This window comes from Chelonia mydas, chromosome 10, assembly GCF_015237465.2.
Source record: "Chelonia mydas isolate rCheMyd1 chromosome 10, rCheMyd1.pri.v2, whole genome shotgun sequence".
Taxonomy (NCBI): Eukaryota; Metazoa; Chordata; order Testudines; family Cheloniidae; genus Chelonia; species Chelonia mydas.
The window spans coordinates 78,203,584-78,224,994 of NC_051250.2; the positions used below are offsets into that span (position 1 = coordinate 78,203,584).

General features: G+C 39.2%; 2 protein-coding genes across 10 annotated transcripts in view; one reads left to right on the forward strand and one right to left on the reverse strand.

The window, feature by feature from the left end:
* The window catches only part of DIS3L (DIS3 like exosome 3'-5' exoribonuclease), a 30,863-nt gene extending 10,995 nt beyond the window's left edge, over positions 1-19,868 (forward strand). For 3 of the 6 annotated variants that reach the window (XM_037909867.2, XM_027821993.3, XM_027821994.3), the window contains 10 exons: positions 2,272-2,441; positions 4,198-4,359; positions 5,188-5,435; positions 6,504-6,596; positions 9,930-10,463; positions 11,896-12,050; positions 12,183-12,361; positions 16,089-16,234; positions 17,759-17,933; positions 18,016-19,868. In XM_037909867.2, the coding sequence (XP_037765795.1) occupies positions 2,272-2,441; positions 4,198-4,359; positions 5,188-5,435; positions 6,504-6,596; positions 9,930-10,463; positions 11,896-12,050; positions 12,183-12,361; positions 16,089-16,234; positions 17,759-17,933; positions 18,016-18,321 (2,168 nt within the window). In that variant the 3' untranslated portion in view covers positions 18,322-19,868. Of the gene's footprint in view, positions 1-2,271; positions 2,442-4,197; positions 4,360-5,187; positions 5,436-6,503; positions 6,597-9,929; positions 10,464-11,895; positions 12,051-12,182; positions 12,362-14,333; positions 14,589-16,088; positions 16,235-17,758; positions 17,934-18,015 lie in introns of those variants that run through there. The other 3 variants (XM_037909869.2, XM_037909868.2, XR_005226945.1) reach the window with 2 other exon arrangements.
* TIPIN (TIMELESS interacting protein) overlaps positions 19,800-21,411 on the reverse strand; it is a 32,441-nt gene continuing 30,829 nt past the window's right edge. For all 4 annotated transcript variants that reach the window (XM_043523823.1, XM_037909870.2, XM_043523822.1 and 1 more), the window contains one exon: positions 19,800-20,382. In XM_043523823.1, coding sequence (XP_043379758.1) covers positions 20,237-20,382 — 146 coding nt within the window. In that variant the 3' untranslated portion in view covers positions 19,800-20,236. The remainder of the gene's footprint in view (positions 20,383-21,411) is intronic.

Consider the following 21,411-nt stretch of genomic DNA (forward strand, 5'->3'; position numbering starts at 1 on the left):
CAATTGGTTTTCGATTGCTTAACAGTGCGATTAATCGCGATTAATTTTTCTGAGTTAATCGCATGAGTTAACTGCAATTAATCAACAGCCCTAGTCAAAACTGTTCATTAATTTTGGGTGCCCAATTTGAGACACTCAGGACCTGATTTTTCAGAGAATTTATTATATAAAATTTAATATGTTCAAAGTACAGCTCCCATTGACTGCAAACCAGGGTCTCCAGTCAGGCGCCCAGAAAATGAGGAACACACTATTAGTGACTATCTGTGAAAAATTTGGCTTAAGTGACTTCACTAGCACAATTTAGGCATTCTGTGGCAGAAACTTAGATAGAATCCAGTTCTCCAGGGCAGCGTTATTCCCTAGCCTTATTCTTGGAAGTGGTTGAACCATTTTGGGCTTAAATTTTCCAGAAATAATTAGCCTGAGGGATGCAGCTGGCATGGAAAACTTCAGTAAAAATGGTTAGTTTAACAAATTTGTAAGTAACTGAAAATAGATCTTACAATAGAAGATATTGGTCGACCTTAATAATAAGGCAGTGCTGTTAGCCCCACCTATAATATTCCCACAGAGTTATAGTTGCTCAAATGCATTTATCAACAACATAATCACTAAACATTAAGGTGATTGGCAGTTAAGATGAAATTGGTTTGAGTGATAATATCTTGCATACTTTACTACCGAAACACACAGTCTCTCACTTCACAGCATATTAACTCTCAAATCCGAGAGAAACACTCACGGTGCACACTGCTCCCAATTCTGCATAATCACACTCAAACACAAAACATTTAGTGCAACCTCCTACTTTCCCATGTTCAAAGTAACATTACAAGTAAAACTTTCAAAAACACCTAATGACAGGTTTCAGAGTAGCAGCGTGTTAGTCTGTATTCGCAAAAAGAAAAGGAGGACTTGTGGCACCTTAGAGACTAACCAATTTATTTGAGAATAAGCTTTCGTGAGCTACAGCTCACTTCATCGGATGCATAAAGGGGAAAATACAGTGAGGAGATTTATATACACACAGACCATGAAAAAATGGGTGTTTATCATACACATTGTAAAGAGAGGGATCACTTAAGATGAGCTATTGCCAAAAGGTTTTCTCTCTCCCCACCCCACTCTCCTGCTGGTAATAGCTCATCTTAAGTGATCACTCCCATTTTTTCATGTTCTGTGTGTATATAAATCTCCTCACTGTATTTTCCACTTTATGCATCCGATGAAGTGAGCTGTAGCTCACGAAAGCTTATGCTCAAATAAATTGGTTAGTCTCTAAGGTGCCACAAGTACTCCTTTTCTTTTTGCAAAAACACCTAAATAATTTAAGTGCCCACCTCCCATTGAAAACCAAAGGATCTAGGCTCCAAAATCACTTTGGCACCTTTGAAAATTTTACCCTACCATCATACCAGTAAATTCATACCTACCGGTAAGAGATCTTAAGTTTGCTCAAGTCAGAGTTCAGGTTTTAGGAGATGTTCTTCTTTTCCTGTCATAAAATGAGAAATGATTTTGCTGTTGACCATTAAGCAGTTGCCACATTCCACTCCAGAGTTGGCTGCATTTCAATGATGAATTAAGGAGATTCCTGTGGATAGTTTATGGATAATCGGTTTAAGTCTATAAAGTACACTGATGTCGTTTGGGATGAATGGTGCTATATAAATTTAGCTCATTATAGCCTAGCTGTGTAAATGTCAGTTTATCATAAACTTGTATTTGAACAACATTCATATTGATTTTGATCAAAACACTAAGATATAGCTCTCAAAACATATATTCACAATCTAAAGCTCATTAGTCACTTGCTTGCATACCAGATCTTGTTAGCAATCCTAGTATTGACTTGTGGGATACACAAGTTCATACTGCAGAGTGATGAATCTACCAAACCTCCTACTTTAATATTTCTCCCTAACCCAGTGGTCCACAAACTGTGGGGCACACATGCCCAGGTGGGGCACAGCAGGGCCCAGGCCAGCCCCCATAGGGGGCAGGAAGGGAGCCTCCAGCCCCAGCCATAGCTCTGCCCTCATTCCCTTTCCACCCCTAGGTCAGCTCCGCCTCTAGCCCCGGCTCTTCCTCCATCCCCAGTTCTTCCCCCAGCTCCATCACTGCTGAGGAAGCCTTGGCTGTGCAGTAATGGAGCAGGGGCACAGGTAGATTCCATTACTAGTAACAGAGGCTGGGCACAACAGGCCAAGTTTGGGCACCCCCGGCCTAATCATTTGATGTCTAGCCAATGGTACTCCTCTTTCAAAGGTAGAGTTGTTGGAATCATTCAGAAGAATTGGCGAGATTATGTGGTCACTTTTCCATCCAAAGAAGAGAGTCAATCTCAGGGTAAAAATGCCCAGAAAATCCTTGTTACACCTTGGGATTACAGAATTCCTAAAATCAGGATCAGTACACAGCAGGCTGAGGCACTACAGGTAAATAATATGACTGCTATTTCTGCATTGTGTATGCCAATATGATAGTGCTGGTGTCATATATTTTAATATAATGATTTCAATGGCAGCGAAAGGTTTAAAATTATTAACTTAAGCCACTAACGGTAGTCCAAATTTTGGCCTCACAAGTGTGTATTCAACTAGTTGCTTCATTTCATGCTAATGGGAGCTTATCGGAATCCTGAATTTGGGCCATTAACTACTTATTCAAACAACACTTTCTTTTGGCATCTTCAATTAAGCAATGAAATTTGGACTGTTACTTCATATTTTCAAATTCTTCCTTTTAGGATAATGCCATGGTAAAACCTAATGAGTATATACCTGAAATCCAATTTGAATTAAGTCTTTAATACATTTTAAAGAGACCCTTTTAAAATAAAATTCATGTTTATTTTTTAAAAGTTGTCTTTGTGATACTAAATTCACTTCACATTATTAAAAATGAATTATTTTAAAATCTAGTGTTCTTTAGAGTATTGTGCTGTTTATTTTGTGAATTCCTCTGAGCTTGACCATTGAAAATAATTAGTCAACTTCTTTTTGTTTCTAGTGCGTTTCTTTTTCTGGTTGTCATGCATTAACAACATGCTGCAATGTTTGGGTTGCAAATACTTTAGAGGGATGTTTAAATCTCAAGCTATCTATTTTCATGTAATCTTTAAACAAATTACTTGAAAATATTTCTGTTAATATTGGGTTTCATGTAATCTTTTGGGGTATTGGGAGGAAGGGAGGGCGAAGTATAATCTATCTAGCATATGTCCTTTCAGACTGAATCCCAAATGCAGTATTATTTGGGCAATGCTTATAGATGTACAGACAAATAAAATAAATACTCACTCACTGCCCCCAAAATCGTATATGTAAAATAAATGTAAATAAATACATGGAAGATGAGGTAAGAGGCTGTATTTTTGGTATATGTAGTGTTTTGATAGTTGCTATATCCACTTTTATTTAAATTTTCCTCCTCAATCTCAGTCAGTCCTCAGAAGCAGATGCAACATCTTATTTTCATGGCAGTCCAGCAGCAGCGAGGACATAATAAACACATGAAATGCCGTCATACAACTATTACTTATAGCATTAGCCACAAATGCACTACATGTGAATTAAAACGCATGGGTCTCCTTCCTTCCGACTGCTGGTTGTAGACTGTAATATATTTTGCAACGAGTAGCTTCAAGTAGCTAATATATATTTTTTTTAAATGATCAAGAAGTAAATTCTGGTAGTTTGGATAACAAATTCTAATTCCACCATGAAATTAAGAATTTATCAGCTATCTCTGACTTATTTTTTTTAATAGATTATGACTCACATATGCTAGTATAAAGATTGTGTGGGATAGTATGAATGACAGTACTGACTTTAAGTTAAAAACAACATGGCCTAGATTCTCCGCTGCAGCCGAGATCATCTGGAAGCAGCAGAGGTGCCGTCAGAAAGGAGCTATGACTTCTTGATTCTCTGCCCCATTGTACGTCAGATATGCGTGAATGTAGACCTATATGCATCTTGATTTTTAATTTAATGATGCAGATTCTGTTATTAAATGCTTAGCCGTGGTCTTTGATAAGGAAAATGTATAGTCTCCTTCAGTGTGTATTTTATTTATTTTTATGATTGCCAGTGTCTTTGGATTTCACTATTTGTGTCTCTGCTAGCACTTATGTTGATTGCTTTTCAGTAATGCATTGCTGCCCTAACATGAGTTATTGTCTTACCGCAGGACTGTCGAGTTATTGTGCGTATTGATTCTTGGGAGTCAACGTCTGTGTATCCAAATGGACATTTTGTACGAGTTTTAGGACGGATAGGAGATCTCGAAGGGGAAACTGCAGTTATTCTAGTGGAGAATGGCATTTCTGTTGCCCCTTTCTCAGAAGCCCAGGTTTGATTTCGTGATTAATTGCACTCTTTAACATTGTGGTTCCCAAACTGTGGTCTCCCAAAGAGAGGAACCCACGGATGGTTTGAAGAGACCTAGCTGATCACCTGGCACCATCTCTCATCCCACCAATTTCCAGTTTCTGAAAATACAGGATTAAGACTACTTTTTCACCTAAGCAATTGCTATCTTTGCACCAAATCATATTATACAATTGCAAACCACAGGGAAAGTGGTTTGAGATAATCTCTCTGTTAAGATGTGCTTCACACTGTGAAAAAGTTTAAGAATTTCTGCTTCAATATAGTCATTCTAGCTGGAGTTTTAAAATAGTTCTGTCTTTAATATGAGGTGTTCATAATAATGATCCTTTATAGCCCAGTCTTACTATTGAAGTCAGTGTCACAATTCCCATTGATTCCAACAGGAGCAGGCACCTGCTGTCCAAGCAGAGTGTTTTGATTCTGTCCATTGTATACTTTTATAAACTGAGTGCAATAAACAGATATGCAAAAGACAAGATACATTATTGATATTTGCAAGACCTGTAATATCACTCAGTTATTAGTCTCCAAAGGTCACTTGGAAGATTACCATATTAAAGTATGGGACATTATTACTTTCTGTAAGGCAAACATGAAGGAAAGACTTGGCGAATACAAAGAGGGAACATGTTTCAAATGTCTGTTTCCTGAATGAAAAATTTATAATCCAGTAATAGATACTGATATTTTGTGGCACTGTAAGAGAAAAAGGGAATTTTAAATCTAGTTTGTAAACTCTGTATGTAGAAAATTCATAAAATTATGATTGCCAATACTCTTTGCGCAGACATGTGAGATGCCTTCCAGTACCTCAGAGAATCCATGGAAAGTGAATCCAGAGGAGGAACTAAAACGCATTGACTTGAGGAATACGCATTTAGTATTCAGCATTGACCCCAAAGGCTGTGAAGATGTGGATGATGCATTGTCCATTCGGACACTAGCTAATGGGAACCTAGAGCTAGGTGTCCATATTGCAGATGTAACCCATTTTGTGGCAGTAAATTCTTACACTGACATTGAGGCCAGAGCAAGGTAAGTTTTATCTGGAAAGTGTATTTTATTCTATGGAAAGTGTAAAGCATATTGGGGAAGGAAGAGGAGCTGGAAGTTTGAAGTGAGACTGTCTTAAACAATATAAAGAAATTACTGAGCGTGGGAAGCCTTTTGCTTTAAAATTAAAGTAGGTAGATAAGGTGTCATGTTCACTAGGCTCAGCGGCTGCAAAAATATTTAGTGAGCCACTAGTGGCCTGCTGTCTGCTCTGGAGACAGCAGGATTATGGGGCAAGGAATCCCTGTTGACCAGTCTTGTGTCCTTTTTTTATCCATAAAATGTCTCCTTCTCAGTGAGTCATGTCTTGAAGTTTAGTAAACTTAATTACTTTATGCAATTAAAAGTATTGTCCTGTATTATTTCAGTGCTCATATACTTGTTTATTTTGGGAGGAACTGTATCTTTACAGAAGACAGAACATCTGTTGCACAGGAAGCAGCCCTTACATGAATTCCAGCGTATACACATCATTGCTTAAAGCATAAGAGAGGCTCTTTTGTGCTATCACACAGCAGAGCCAACAAGTAAAATTTCTGATCCTTAGAATTGTCAGCGGAAAACTTATGACTGTGAGGAGGATACTGACGTACTGGATTTTCATTTGTCAGATGTGTCAGTCCTTTTCTAGTCTTGCCATTATTTTGAAATTAAAATATTCAAACATTGTTTTTATTAAATATATTGCTTTATGCAATTGCAGACTTTTATAAACTTGATAGCAAGTAGTGAAGATACATTGTACAGTCTATGAATAATCTACTGTTTTTCCCTGACTGTTTAGGCCTTAACCCTGCATTCCTTGTGTACCCACAACTCCAGATTGAAGTTGCATGAGGAAAGCAGGATTGGGCCCATAATTTGTAAATGAATGTTTATTTAACTTGATTGCATTACTGCCCTTGTGTGCATTGTGTAAAACTAACCTTTTGAAATCATGCTGACATTTGTATCTTGTTATGCTGAAGCTATGCTTATGTTGCAAACTGCTTGAGAGATGTACATGAATGTGTCCCTGTGAAGAGTACAATAAATGTGTTTTATGTTCAGGGCAACAACCTGTTATTTAGCTGATCGTCGTTATGATATGCTGCCTTCCATCCTGAGTGCTGATTTATGCTCTCTTCTTAGCAGAGTTGAAAGGTATGATTTTTGTAATATTTATGACTAAAGAGGGATCTACTGATGCATGAAGGATTTACACAAATAACTTTCTTATTGCTACCAACAGCTACTTGAGTACATCCCTTGTTCAAACATTCAGTATTAACATGTTTGGGATCATGTGTATAAATATCCCATGTGTAGTGAGATTAATTCTGTAAAACTAATAAGGAATTGTGACCAGGTGCCTGGAAGGGCCATGCTGAGAGTGCCATACTCAGGGCAGACTGCAAGAAATACGGCAGACAATCCCCAAAAACTAGTGGTTTATTCTATAATTAGATTCACCAAGCCAGTAACAGAGGAGCTTCTGCAGTACCACACTGGTTAACCAGAAGCCAAACACAGTCCCCTTTAGGCATTCCAGAGCCAAGGGCCAAATATCACGCTGTGAGCCAATCCTTAGTAAACTAACTACAGATGTATTAATAAAAAAGAAGAGTGTTATAAATGGTTAAGGAATCATATACATACAAGTGATTGCAAAGTCCTAATATTAGATTTGTAGCAGTGATGGAACAGACTGCTGGCTTGCAAAAGTCTCTGGTAATTTCCAAAAGGTTGGAAGGTCCTCAGTCTGCAGTTCAGGATCCTCCTTTTAGTTGTAAATCTACAGTCCAGAGAATTAGAGCAGGAAAGAGGCAAAATAGAGGGGTCTCAGAGGTCTTTTATACACTTTGCCATGTGCATGGAAGTTTACTGTTCCAAGCAAAGCCCACAGCCCAGGTGCATGGAAAATTACTGGCCCAAGATGGAGTGAAGGGTCATATGAGCATATCACATGTCCTTACATGGTTTGCTGAATTGTAGGAGGTGGCCATTGGCTCCTCGTTGTCTGAGGCATCCTCAGGAAGAGCTATCTGGGCAGAATGAATTTTGTCTATGGCCCATTGTGAGTGTGGAGGGTCCTCAAGGGCCATCAACACATAGCTGTCTAGCCTTGACGTAAATCTGTCTGGAGGGTGTCACCCAGAAATACAACACAGGTTTAAGATTCAAGCACATAGTAAATATTCATTACTTCAGATACAAAGATGGTACTTGCATATAAACAGGATAATCATACTTTTGCAAATCATAACTTTTCCATTGATACCTTACATGGTACAAAGAAAAGGAGTACTTGTGGCACCTTAGAGACTAACAAGTACTCCTTTTCTTTTTGCGGATACAGACTAACACGGCTGCTACTCTGAAACCTTACATGGTGTACTTTGTGTAAGATTTATTGCAACTTGGTACCCGTGGTGACTGTAATTAGTGTAACCAGTCATTTTTATACAGCATCACGGGAATCACTTCTTTAAAAAATTGGGAAACATGTACTTTTAGTTATTTACTTTGGAGGTGTAAGTTAATGTGCATAATGTGTATGTGCATTTTTTTAAATCCCCAAGTTAGAAAATTACATGCATTTTAAAAAAATCGCTATCTTACCTGTGAAATAACTGACTTATACCATGGTCCTACAAAGATTTATACATGTGCTGCCTTTTTATTTAGTGAGAATAGTTCTGTTTACCAGTCTAGTATGTACATAACTCTTTGTAAGATTAGAGCCTTAGTGTGCAATCACAATTGAAATTGAGGTGGGGCCTTTTTATTAAAATGTAATATATTCCCACAACATTTTTTGGCATGTAAGTGTCCCTTTGGTAATACTCCCTTAATGGCCATTCCTCTCCATTTTTAAAGAGATTTTCTGGGATGAATTTCATGCTAACAGCAATTCTACGGGTCAGAGTATAGTTGGTTTTTATACCCATTCAAACATTGGCACGTGAGACTGTCCATAAAAGGGAATCAGTTGTGCTTGATGTTTCCTGATGCGGACACCTCTACAATGGGAATTGCCATCAGATGTTAATAACTTAGGAACCAGAACTTAATTTAACTGGTGACCTAGAGATGAAAGGGTCTTCTCTTCTTTGAGTGATTGTCCACATGGACTCCACTCCTGGTGTGTGGTGCCCCAAGTGTGCAATATAGGTGTCTGTTGGGGTCACACCTATGCCCGAGATGTCCTCAGCCCCCTTCCTCTCCCTAGGGCATCCCTCAGTTCCTTCTTACTGCCCAGGGTTGTGAGACAGAACCTGTGCAGCGTCTGCCTTCTCTTTGCACTGTTCTACAGTTGTGTTCCAGCTCAGTTAGTTACTGGTTCATATAGTTATTTGCCTGTTGACCAGAAAAAAAAAAAAAAAGATTTTTTTTCAGTTGAGGCTAGACAGCCCTCCCACTCGTACAATAGTGCTTGCAACATGGCAGGAGCTAAATCTCTGGGGTTCCTGTGATGCTTCAGTACTGAGTAACAGTGAGCGCATAGGAGAAGGACCTATTCCTGAAAATGTTGTTCTCTTTAAGCAAACTCAGAAAGCTACAGGAGCCAGCCTGAGGTTGTTCCTCCTTGAGACTTTGATGCAAGCCTCCTATGGACACTGTAAGGAAGGACATTGCTAACCACAGTCCCTCTCCATTAGTGGCCAGGTAAACCAAGATTCCACCCCAAGCTCTTGAGCTTGCCAAGAGTGGAATCCATGGGGGCAATAACGCAAAGAAGAGAGAAGGGTTACTTACCTTAACAGTGACTGTGGTCCTTTGAGATGTGTTGTCCATGTGGATTCTATGACCTACTCTCCTTCCCTGCTAGGACAGAGTCCTCTCTGGGATTTTGTATTGGCGAAGGAACTGAGGGATGGCTGAGCCTATTCCACGCTTTATGCCCTCAGATTGGGGGGGGTGGGGGTGCAAGGACATATGGGGGGTAAGTGTGGCCTCAATGGACACTGCTGGCTAAAAGAATCCACTCATGCATGAATGAGGCACATTCATACCAAGAGTGGAATCCATGTGGACAACACATCTCAAAGACCCACAGTAACAACTGTTCTTTCTAATTACCGATCACCTGAGCCAATGAGAAATATAAATATAAAACATAGACTTTTTATAGGTTAAAAATAACAAAGATCAAGATGCTCTTGGTACATTTCACTAAGATGCCTTCAAAGTAAATGAAAACATTACAGAACAACTGCACTTTAAAAACAAAAGTGGCGGTATTTCTTAGAAGTAGAATACCGCTATTGCTGATATAATTCACCTTCATGTATTGGCCACGTTGTCCCCAGGGTTAAAAGGCAAGTGCATGAGCAAGTGGCACTACCATGCCCGTTTGTTTCATGAAGTATGACGATAGAGCTGTTAGTACAAGAAACAAAATGGAATCTGTAGGTTTGTCACATGTTGACATCTTTCAAGTTCTGTTTTATGAAAACTGGAAGTGGTTGATTAACTGAGGTTTTTATTTTTTAGGTATGCTGTCAGTGTCATGTGGGAGCTAGATAAAAATTCCTATGAAATCCTGAGAGTCTGGTACAACAGAACCATCATTCAGTCTTCGTACAAACTGGTCTACGAGGTAGCTCAAGGATTATTAGATGGTGACCTAAGTGTTGTTGATGATATCCTAGAACTCAAAGAACTGGATGAGAGAACTAGACAACAGAAGCTGGAAGAATTGGTCTGGGCAATAGGAAAACTGACTGATATAGCTCGACATGTTCGGGCTAAACGTGACAGCTGTGGTGCTCTAGAGCTGGAAGGAGTAGAAATAAGAGTGCAGCTGGATGATAAAAAGAACATTCATGATCTCATCCCTAAACAGCCACTGGAGGTGCATGAGACTGTTGCTGAATGTATGATCCTTGCCAACCACTGGGTGGCAAAGATAATTTGGGAGAACTTTCCTCACCACGCTTTGTTGCGCCAACACCCTCCACCACGACAAGAGTTTTTTTCTGAGCTCCGAGAATGCGCCAGTGCCAAAGGCTTTTCCATAGACACACGGTACCTTTTACTTCTCTTAATTTGTTTTAAGCACTCAGAGTGAAATTCCAGTGGTTAACCATAGACAAATATTTACAAACTATGATAAAAGTCACTGTAATTGACTTCTCATTTCAGCGTGGCAGTGAATTGGGTGTTGCCATTCTAACTGAGGGATGTTATCTGAAGCTCATTTGGCTGGGACAGGAATAGATGTTACCTGAGTTGTCTGGAACAGCCTTCCAAGGGGAATAGTGGGGGCAAAAAACCTAACTTGTTTTAAGACTGACCTTGATAAGTTTATGGAGGGGATGATATGAGGAGATTGCCTACAATGGCATGTGGCCCATCTGTGACTGCTATTAGCAAATCGCTCCCGTGGCCGGAGATGAGACAGTAGAGGGGGAGGGCTCTGAGTTACTACTGAGAATTCTTTCCCAGCTATCTGGTGGGTCTCGCCAACATGGTCAGGATCTAACTGATTGCCATATTTGGGGTCAGGAAGGAATTTTTCCTAGGTCAGACTGGCAGAGACTCTGGAGGGTTTTCTCCTTCTTCTGCAGCATGTGCCATGGGTCACATGCTGGTTTGAACTAGAGAAAACGGTGGTTTCTCTGTAACTTGAAGTCTTCAGATCAAGATATGAAGACTGCATTAACTCAGTGAGAGGTTATGGGCTTATTACAGGAGTGTGTGGGTGAGGTTCTGTGGCCTGCAATGTGTAATAGGTCAGATTAGAAACTAGACGATCATGATGGTCCCTTCTGGCCTGAGTGTAAATGTGTCCAAACATTCTGTCCAGTCAGTGTGGAAGGGCCAAATTGTGTTCACTCTGATTTTTAAGACAGTTCTAGCTTTGGTTGCTCCCTAGTTCCTCTGGTAGCAACCTGAGGGATTGCCCTTGTTTGAGTAAAGGAGATTCAGTGGAATATAAATTAGTATTTAAAATGTAGGGAAAGGTTGTACCAGTGAAGGTCGTGGTGTTGACCAGTGTGACTCCAAGGGAAGCACCTTCCGGAGCTCCTGTGAGTACCTGTGTATTCACAACTACATCCTTTTTGGTTGGGGTGCAGCTTACCCCACCTGCCATATGTGGCCCGCTCTGCAGACCACTGCTTGTAGAGTGGGTGAAACCAGCTCCTCTGTCCATTTTATGATACTGGGCAACCTCACAGAAATAAGGATAGAGTAGCCCCCAGTCCTGCCTGGCCCTCACATGGCATGCATCAGAGGAGCAGAAGAGGAAGAGTAACTAAATGAAATTTGGCATTTTCAAGTAAGTATACTGTTCTAGGGCAGAGGTGCTGCTACAGTTTTTGGTAGAGACGTTTTAATGACTAAGCGGAATGCAATCGGATTATGAATTACTTGAATGTGTATTGCCTTGCTGTTCTTTAATCGCACGCTCTAATGTTCAGGGACGCGTAATGAATTAATGGTTTGTTTTTGGTAGGTCTAATAAAGCACTGGCTGATTCTCTGAATAAAGCAGATGATCCCTTAGATCCAACTGTGAATAAATTACTGCGGTCCATGGCTACTCAGGCAATGTCTAATGCACTGTACTTCTCGACTGGCTCATGCCCCGAAGAAGAGTTCCATCATTATGGTACCCTAGCCCTGGTCTGTGTGTGTCTGTGTCTGTGTGTGCGCATGTGCAGTTCCATGTATCTTTGTTAAATCACTTGTTTGTTTTTTTTTAATTACTTCCTTTTTTCGTCACTGTCTCCCTTTGTCTTAGGACTTGCCCTAGATAAATATACCCATTTTACGTCTCCAATTAGAAGATATGCTGATATTGTCGTCCACAGACTGCTAATGGCTGCCACTTTAAAAGATACTAAAGTAGATGTTACGGTTAATTTGTTCAGCAACAAAGATCTTGAGGAATTGTGTAGACACATCAACAACAGAAACAGGGTAAGATGGACAGCAGTTATGTCTTCAGATGAGTTTGAACAATACCTTGTGCAATGGGCCCTGATCCTGATTGGGAGCCTCTGGGTGCTACAGTAACACATAGTAAAGTTAGTCTTTTAATTAAATAATTATTAAACATAATTAAATACCAGTGTAAAGTGGAGACCGTAATCAAAGTAAAAAAACTTGAAATTGTCATTACAGCTTACACTGAGTCAAAACAGGAAAATATATAACCAGGCATGCAAAGTTTGAGTCCTCTTGAGTGTGCGGTGAAGCATGAGAAAGGCAGGGTATTTCCTACACTTAAAGTTAACAGGAACTTGCAACATGTGCTTATTCAATGAGGGATATTACAGAAACTTTAAATAGTAATTCCTTTTTTTAAATGATTAACAAGAAACCCCAACCTTTTAAAAACATCATGTTTCTCAAAGAAGGCTCTGGAGTTGTAAGGATTTGAAAAAAACAAACCACAGTTAGGGTTTCTCTACTTCAGCCTGAGCCACAGCATTTTGACAACACAGTAACTACTGTATAGGGAAACTGGCCCTGTTTTGCCTGTGCTGAAAGCAGCCTTGATGGCAGGAGATGCTAAAGTTTGGACTGAAAATACCAAAATGTCTTTTGATTTTGGAGGGTTGAGAGTCTTCAGTCTGTGTGTTCCTTGCCGCAGCTGAGCAAAAATTGGTACCATTGGGCTAAATTTTGTTCTCAAAGCCATGTGCACATTTGAGGAATAGACTGTTGCCTTTTGTTGACGTGGTTGCTTCCTTTCTCAGCTATTGTATTAGTGCTAAAAATGAATGACTGTTATTTTAAGAGGGTTAACAATACTTCAGTTCTTTGATGGGGCATCTCGGAGTTCTTCCATTTCCTTCTCTAATGTTTTTCAGACCTGAAAACCCTTATTCCCAAAATTTTAGTGAGTTTTCACTGAAGTTCTGATGTTCAAAAATGTACAGCTTGATTCTGAGAATATGTAGCTATCTTCAACCTTGGGATAAAAATTTGGGAATTAACCTTCAAAATCTTTTGGTGTTCCTGCTAGAACTACATGCTTGATATTTTCATTTTTTTTAAAAAAAAGTTTTTGCCAGTTCATAGCCTGACTTGCGTCAGGCAAATTCTGCTGATGTAAGTAAATTTTCCTGTATTGAGCTTTTAACAGAGCAGCTAACAAAGTTGTAAATCTGTAGGGACAGAGTGTGATAAGATCTTGAAGAGACAAACAAGTAATTTAGGTTTAAAGAGTAATGGGACTTGCATCACTTATGAAAAGGGAGGGTCAGAGAGAATAGATCATAGATTTTTAGCTACACTTTTTGCTTTGGATTTCTTGCAGAGGCAGACTGTCCCTCTCTCTGGGACAGAAAGCCCCTTCTACCTCTGCAAAGATTGTGTCCTCAGCAGGGCCTGCAGCAGAAGCTAGCTAAAAGTAGCCTAAGGGCTTGTCTGCACAGTGGGGTAATGCTCACTATGAGGGTGTGATTTCTAAAGTTCACTAACATGTGCCTTAATTGGTCCCTGTGTAGACCCTGCTGGTGTGCACTAAATATTCCCTAATGTGCTTTAACGTGTACAAAATAAATAAAAAAGAGCTTGCTGAAGTCAGGGACTCCTGAGCCGCTTAGTGGACCAGTTACATTGAAGCCAGCCCTCTGTACTTAGTTTCTGCTCCAGCTGTACTGGCCTAGTCCACCTGTTAATTCTTCCCATCCCACCTGTTAATTCTTCCCATCCCATTTGCTCATAATGGAGGAAATAGTGGGAGTAGGGTTGGTGATAGTGGCTTCTCTCTGCAAACAGAAAGGAAAAGGATCTCATACGGATTTCCCCACACCAAATAAACTATAATAAGCTGTGATGTGCTTGAAGCGGCCTGGTCTACACTACAAAGTTAGGTCAATGACCTAGTTGTGCATTTGTCTACACTTAAATTTGTACCACTGATGTAAGTGCCCCATTACAGCAATGCCGTACCACCACTTCTGCAAGCAGCACTGAGCCATGGTCGATGTACTGAGACCGATGCAGTGAGAGTGGACGGAGACAGTTGCACACTGAGAAGTTGACCCCTGGCTCCCAGTCACCCCTGCACAACTCGTTTCTGCCCCACATGCATTGCCAAAAGTTCCCAAAAGACAGTGTGCTGGATGGTGGTGGGTTGTACACTGGGATATCTATCCATTGAGCACTGCACTATATGTCAACACAAGCACTCCTGGTGAGTATATGAAGCGCCCATGTGAGGAGCCAAGTATGCCCGCACACAAGCCATATACTAACTGTGGCGGCTTTATGCCTACATAACTTGCATTGATCAAAGTTTGTAGTGTAGACATGACATTAGGGCTGGTTTACACTGGAAATTTATATTGGCATAACTATATCTCTCAGGGATGTGAAAAATCCACTCCCCTGAGATGTGTAGCTATGCCGAACTCACCCCCAGTGTAGACAGTGCTAAATGGATGAAAGAATTCTTCCATCAGCCTAGCTCCTGCCTCTTGGGGAGGTGGATTAACTATCGCGACAGGAGAATCCCTCCTGTGGCTGTAGTGAGTGTCTGTCTATGCTTAAGTGCGACAATAGTACAGATTCAGTGCTCCAAGTGTAGACGAGCCCTAAATTGAGCTATGCTGCTGGAGAACCAACACAGGCCTGACAGGGTTGCAGTAAAAAGACAAGGTGGGTGCGGTAATAACTTATATTGGACCATTTTCTGTTGGTGAAAGACACAAGCTTATGAGCTTACATAGAGCCCTTCTTCAGGTCTGGGAAAGGTGCTCAGTGTCATAGTTAAATAAAGGATGGAACAGATAAGGAATTAACATGATGTAAGAGACCATTCAAGGTGAAGTGGGTAGTTAGCACCTCTACAGTTATAGGACAAAGGTGGGTTAGTTGGTTACAGATTGTTGTAATAAGCTGTAAATCCAGTGTCTTTATTATGTCCCTGGTTTTTGGTGTCTAGTAGAGTTATGAATTTAAGTTCCCAGGCTCATCTTTTGAAGGTGTTGTGCAGGTTGCCTTTGAGGACTAAGAGGGTTTGAGTTGATTTGAGAATATAGTGATTGTGGTGTTTCACCCACATAGTTGTTGTTGGCACATTGAACGCACTGGATGAGAGATGCCACATGTGATAAGTATCCGAAGGATCCATGGGCTTGAACGGTGTTGTAGGAGGGTATTGATCAGTATACCCGTGGATATATGTCTGCAGGTTTTGCATATGTTGTTGTAGGGGGTGGTGTTGCTTTGGGTTGGTTAACAACTACAAATAAATTAATTGAGTAACGCTCCATTTATTTCAGTTTCTGTAAGAGATGTTAAATGCAGACTGCTCAGCCCTGTACGAGATGGTAGCACAACATTTCAGAAGTACTTCCTAATGTGTTTGCACTGTAATTGATATTAACTTTTGCAAAGCTGTCTGTCTTAAGGCATTTCGTCTTTAAATACCTTTCTCTCTTAAGGTAACTGGAACAGAAAGGTATGAAAATTATAAAATTGAAGAGTTTGGCTAGTTTGTTTTCTTCCAGGAGTTATAATAACTTTGTTATACTTCTTTCTATGAAGGTGTATTTTTGTAAAAAAAAAAAAAAAAAAAATAGTGGAATGACCTTTCTAGAGACTTACAATTCCTGAAGTTAAAAAAGCGTCTTCTAGAACATTTTATTTTAACATCTTTCTAAAGTCTTTTTATGGGGCACTCTTTTGACAGGCTGCACAACATGCCCAGAAACAGTCTACTGAGCTTTTCCAGTGTATGTATTTCAAAGACAAAGTCCCTGAAACAGAAGAGCGCTGTACAGCAGATGGTGTTATTTACTCCATTCGAACAAATGGTGTACTTGTTTTTGTACCAAGGTAAGTTAGGGCTTGCTGGTGGTAGAGAAATAAGATTTAGCAGGGTGTATTAGTGCTGTATTAATGGAAACTCCTGGTTCCTGAGAAAGACAGCAGTAGCTAACTATAGCGTAGTTGGTTGTTGGAAGATGGCTCAGTTTTAATGTTTTGGGTTTTTTTTAAATTTAGGCCCAATGGCTTTCTAGCCCTTGACTCTAAAAAGCATAAAAGTTCCTAAAAGGAGGAAAAAAGAGGATGATATATACAGTATATCTATTTTGAATTCTTAATTTCTGACCTTAAACGACTGTCTGAACCCTCCTCCTTCCGTTGCCCGGCTTCCTTTTAATTGAAATTTGTGTCCCTAACAGCCACTTTAAAATTTTCCAATAACAAAATTAATTTGGTCTACTTAAAACTAAGTAAGTGTTTTTATAGTAGAAAAAATGACAGCTCTGTTCCCTGGAGGAAGTTTAAAACTGTGCATTCCCCAGTTGCCGCTACTTTGCACTGCATTAATTTCCCCCCATTATTTAACATAAGGGGTATTTAGATTTTCAGGGGTCAGAGTTGATACCAGCTGTGCCCTATTTTTCTTATTTTAATAGCATCCCATCTGTGTCTGAGGATATAAGGGTGGTGGTGGGGAGAGTGAGTAGATGTGACAACACTGTATGGGTTGGGAGCATTTGTGGCTCAGCTTTCTTCGCCAAACAGATGTGGTAGCAGTACCCAGAGGAATTGCTTCCATCATGCTAACATAATTATAGATATGGGTTTCTGTAAGTGATGGTACGTTAGCATCATGTGCTGGGGAGATATCCGCTAAGGACCTCTTACATGACACAATTTTAATCTTGAATTTCTGATCTTGGAAATGTGTTTAAAATAGCTTCACTCTACTAACTGTGTTAAGCATGTGATATAACAAACTATACTGAACGGAATGAGTTGGGAAAAGCAGCTGGATCTGTGTAGAGGTTGGACAGCCCTACATTTCACAGTAAGGAGAGATTTCTCCAGTCCCCAAATACCAGTGAAGAGCAGCTTGTGCTGCTAAAGTAGTAGGGGCACCCTGCTTTCTATTGACAGTGTAATTATGCTTCTGATTAGCTTCTTGAGAGGTGTCCGAGTTGGGTGGTGAGATGGACTTTAGCACTGGTTAAATGGAGGGCAGATATGCAGAATAAGTGTGTAATATCTTTATGGTTTTACTTTTTTGTTCTTCCCCTTCCCGACTGCCTGCTCTTTTTATTTAGATTGTAATTTTTTGACAGAGGGGCTCTCTTCATGACTGTGACACTGAGCACTGTCATTGCTTGATAAATATCTTCCCTCAAACTCAATGTCAATGTACCTGAAACATTAGGGGCATTATGATCAAGATACAATGCATTCCTATTCTGTAGTATTGTTTACATACGTTTAATCCTTCTTCTTCAGTGTGGGAATGGTTTAAATTCACTAAAATGATTGATAGATCTTAATAGTACCATAATATTATTTGTCAAATACATTTGTATTTTCACTTTGTGCGTCTTGTAGGTATGGCATTAAAGGTGCTGCTTATCTGAAAAACAAGGAGGGTTTGGTCATCTCCTGTCAGTCTGATGGCAGTTGTGTGTGGAAACCTGGTTCTCTTCAGCATTTTCAGAACAGAATTACTTCCACTACAGTTGCTGGAGAATCTGTTACATTGAGTCTGTTTGACCATATAACAGTAAGTCTTAATAAATTTGCTAATGGAAGCACCAGAGCACAAATGAAAGGAAAAAATAACATTGTGTACTTTTGTTTCTAAGGTAAAAGTATCTGTGCAGAGTTCACGCTGCCATCCTGACACCATCAAGCTTGAAATAATTAGCAACATACCTTACAAGAATACAGCCACAGAGCTTTACCAGAAGAATTTCCACATAATGAAAACTGACTTAGTAAAAGAAGTAACCAGATCTGCAGAGGAAGCTCTACTTGCCCAAGAAAAAAACAGAGTTGAAGTAATTCAAGAAGAACATCAGGAGTATTGCCAAACAAAGGGAGTTAGCTTGTACCAACTGCTTGAGGAAATTAGGGACTTGGCTCTACTAGATGTATCAGCTGGTAACTGAGCATGAAATAGTTATTTAGCTGTGCTCCACTGAAGCAGGTTTGCCCAATTTTAAATAGTTTTTAAAACAGATAGTGTAAGCTGATAAACCATTTTTAATGTTTTCTGCTTTTTGCTAATTTGAACTGTACCTTAAGTAAAATTTAACACTGATTTGAGAGTGAAACAGCACTAGTTGATTTAAGATGTTTTATACATGGTTAACTACTGTATTCTCACTGAAAGACTAAAGATTGTATTGTGGTAAACTACTTAAGATGCCTTTTTAAAAAAACAAATCTGATCTTGATCTAAAAAATAGGTGACTGGACATTGTTTTTTCAAAACTAGATTCTTGTAGGGAACCTACATATATCTGCATAAGCAATACAACACTGATGTAGCCAGAACACCACTAATCTTGCCCCTTTAGTTTTGATCCAATTAATTTAACTTTAAATACCTTTTAATTCTACAGCTTTATTTACATTAAACCTGAATGAAGCAGTTCTGCTTCACCCTTTATATGCTTGCTACACAAAAGTGCACTTTAAAAAAAACTCAAAGCTGTCTACAATTACAATACACATTAAATCACGCTTCCAGGCCTTATTCCAAGATTATCAACATAGTTGTGGGTGATTTTCACTGGCCTCTAACTCAGTTACTGCATAAACAAACAAAAATGGTTACTGGTACATGTGGTTTTAACTTGATTACTGGAACCTCTGTGGGTATTTATAACATACTAATGGAAGGGACACTTTAGGGGAGCCTTGCTGCCACTATCAAAATTAATATGAAGCTAAATGTAGCATTGTTTGATGGCTTCAGTAAAGCATGAAAGGATTATCATCTGAAGAAAAATTTTTGGGGGAGGTTTTCAAAGACAGAAAAGGAAGTTAAACACCAATTCCTACAGAAAGTCCATTCAACTTTCCTGTATTGGTATACTACCACACTTAAAAAAAACCTATTCTAACTTAATTTTCAATGAAGTTTTGCAAGCTTTCTGTGCTTACTCCCTTCTCTAAAAGAAGGATTAAAATAGGGGAATAAATACATAGCACTTGTTGTAGGAGGCAAAAATCCTTTAAAAGGATAACCAGAATTATCAGATGATTTGTTGATGAATGGCTAAGTCCACTATCAGATACCCCCCTCTTGACTACAGAATGCTTTAACAATTGTAAATCTGAAGCTACTTAACTTCCTGTCATGTGATTTTCTCATGACTTAAGCAACACCAATGAGTAGAGTATGTTTAGAGCAGATTTGATCAACAAATTTGTGTGGGCCATCATATGAGTGTATGTAGAGAATATTTTTCAAATTTGGTTTCCAAAATTTAATAACTTACTAAAATATAAGCATTTCATAACGAAGTACTGTTACAAAATGCTTCAGAACAGTTAAGACAGGGTGCATGTTCATACTGAGCAAAAAGTTCCTGACACTGAACCATCACTTATGTTCTATTAAAAAAAAAACAACCCACAATTAACATGATGTAAAAAACTTTATACAAACTCAGGCTTTCAAGACCCAGGTAAGTTAAACTTGAGGAATGTGAATTGTATAAATTTTTTTAAAAAAAGTCACTTCATAGTATAGGTCCAAGAAATTAACGTCAGTATTTTCACTGATACCTTTTTTTGTCTCTGTGGAAAACGCAAGTTTTTTTTAAAACAGTTGAAAGAGAGAGCAGTTGTGTTTCCTTTCCTGAATTACGGTATTGGAGAAAACAGTTACTAGAGCTGATATCTGCTTTTTTACACAGAGAAACGGATGAATTTGGTCCAGCTACATTGATGTCATGACTAAGATTTCCATAGAATGTCCAAGGTTTAAAGGGGAGGGAGGGAGAAGTCAGTGACACTTGAGCATATTAAGATATCTGGGTCTTTCTAAAACGTCATTGTATCCAGATGGAAAGGTTATTTGATTTCTTCTGCACCTTTAAGTTGTATATCTTTGTCTACAGCTTCCATATCAGTAGCTTGAATTTCTACTTCTGTCAGGTCAGCTGGATCCCGAGCCACAATTGTTTTAAATTCTTCATTTGGCTGGGTGGCAGACAGATCTGTTTAAAAAAGTAAAACATTATTGCCTATGATGTTAAAGTACTCCAGTTTCATTTACCATCTGCAATTTAATTGCTCAGGCTCACACCTCTGAGCCACCCTCCTCAAGGATTCAGGACAGTCACTAATTTGAAATCTCTGACCAGCAAAGATAATTGCACAGGGTTTTGCTGGGAGATGGATAAAGATGCAGTAATCAACTTACTTTCTGCATTTTAGAAAAAAAGTGCTATCAATTATCCCTAAAATAGAAGTCTAGCTGCAACTTCTTGATTGGGAATAATAGACACAGTCAAAATGAACATTTTGCCAAGGATATCTTTCTGTAATAATCCCAGATAAAACCCTAGCAGGAATACAGAGGATGACGATAGAATTTATGTAAAATAATAAAAGATCAAGAGTGAGTGCACATACTTTATGCAGACCAGAAATATTGTTACTATCAAGCCAGACAGATCAAAGCAGTACTGGACTGGGGGTGCTCTAACCATTCAAACACTAGGCCTTTACACTGCCAAAATTTTCTTGTTCAATAATCACACCTTCCAGAAATTTATACACATCCTTTAGCAAAGGCTACTCTATGGGTTTGGACTAGAACTAGAGAAGAAATTATTTTCCCTTGCTAATGACATCTGTTGCAAATGATCCAGATCAGGAGTCGGCAACCTTTGAGAAGTGGTGTGCAGAGTCTTCATTTATTCACTCTAATTTAAGGTTTCGTGTGCCAGTAATACATTAATGTTTTTAGAAGGTCTCTTTCTATAAGTCTATAATATACAGTAGTTTAGTTATATGTAAAATAAATAAGGTTTTTAAAATGTTTAAGAAGCTTCATTTAAAATTAAACTAAAATGCAGAGGCCCCCGGACCGGTGGCCAAGACCCGGGCAGCGTGAGTGCCACTGAAAATCAGCTCGTATGCCGCCTTTGGCACACGTGCCATAGGTTGCCTACCCCGATCCAGATCTTAACCCAAACTGCAAACCATAGTGATTTAAAAAGTGGGAAAGTCATAGAATACAA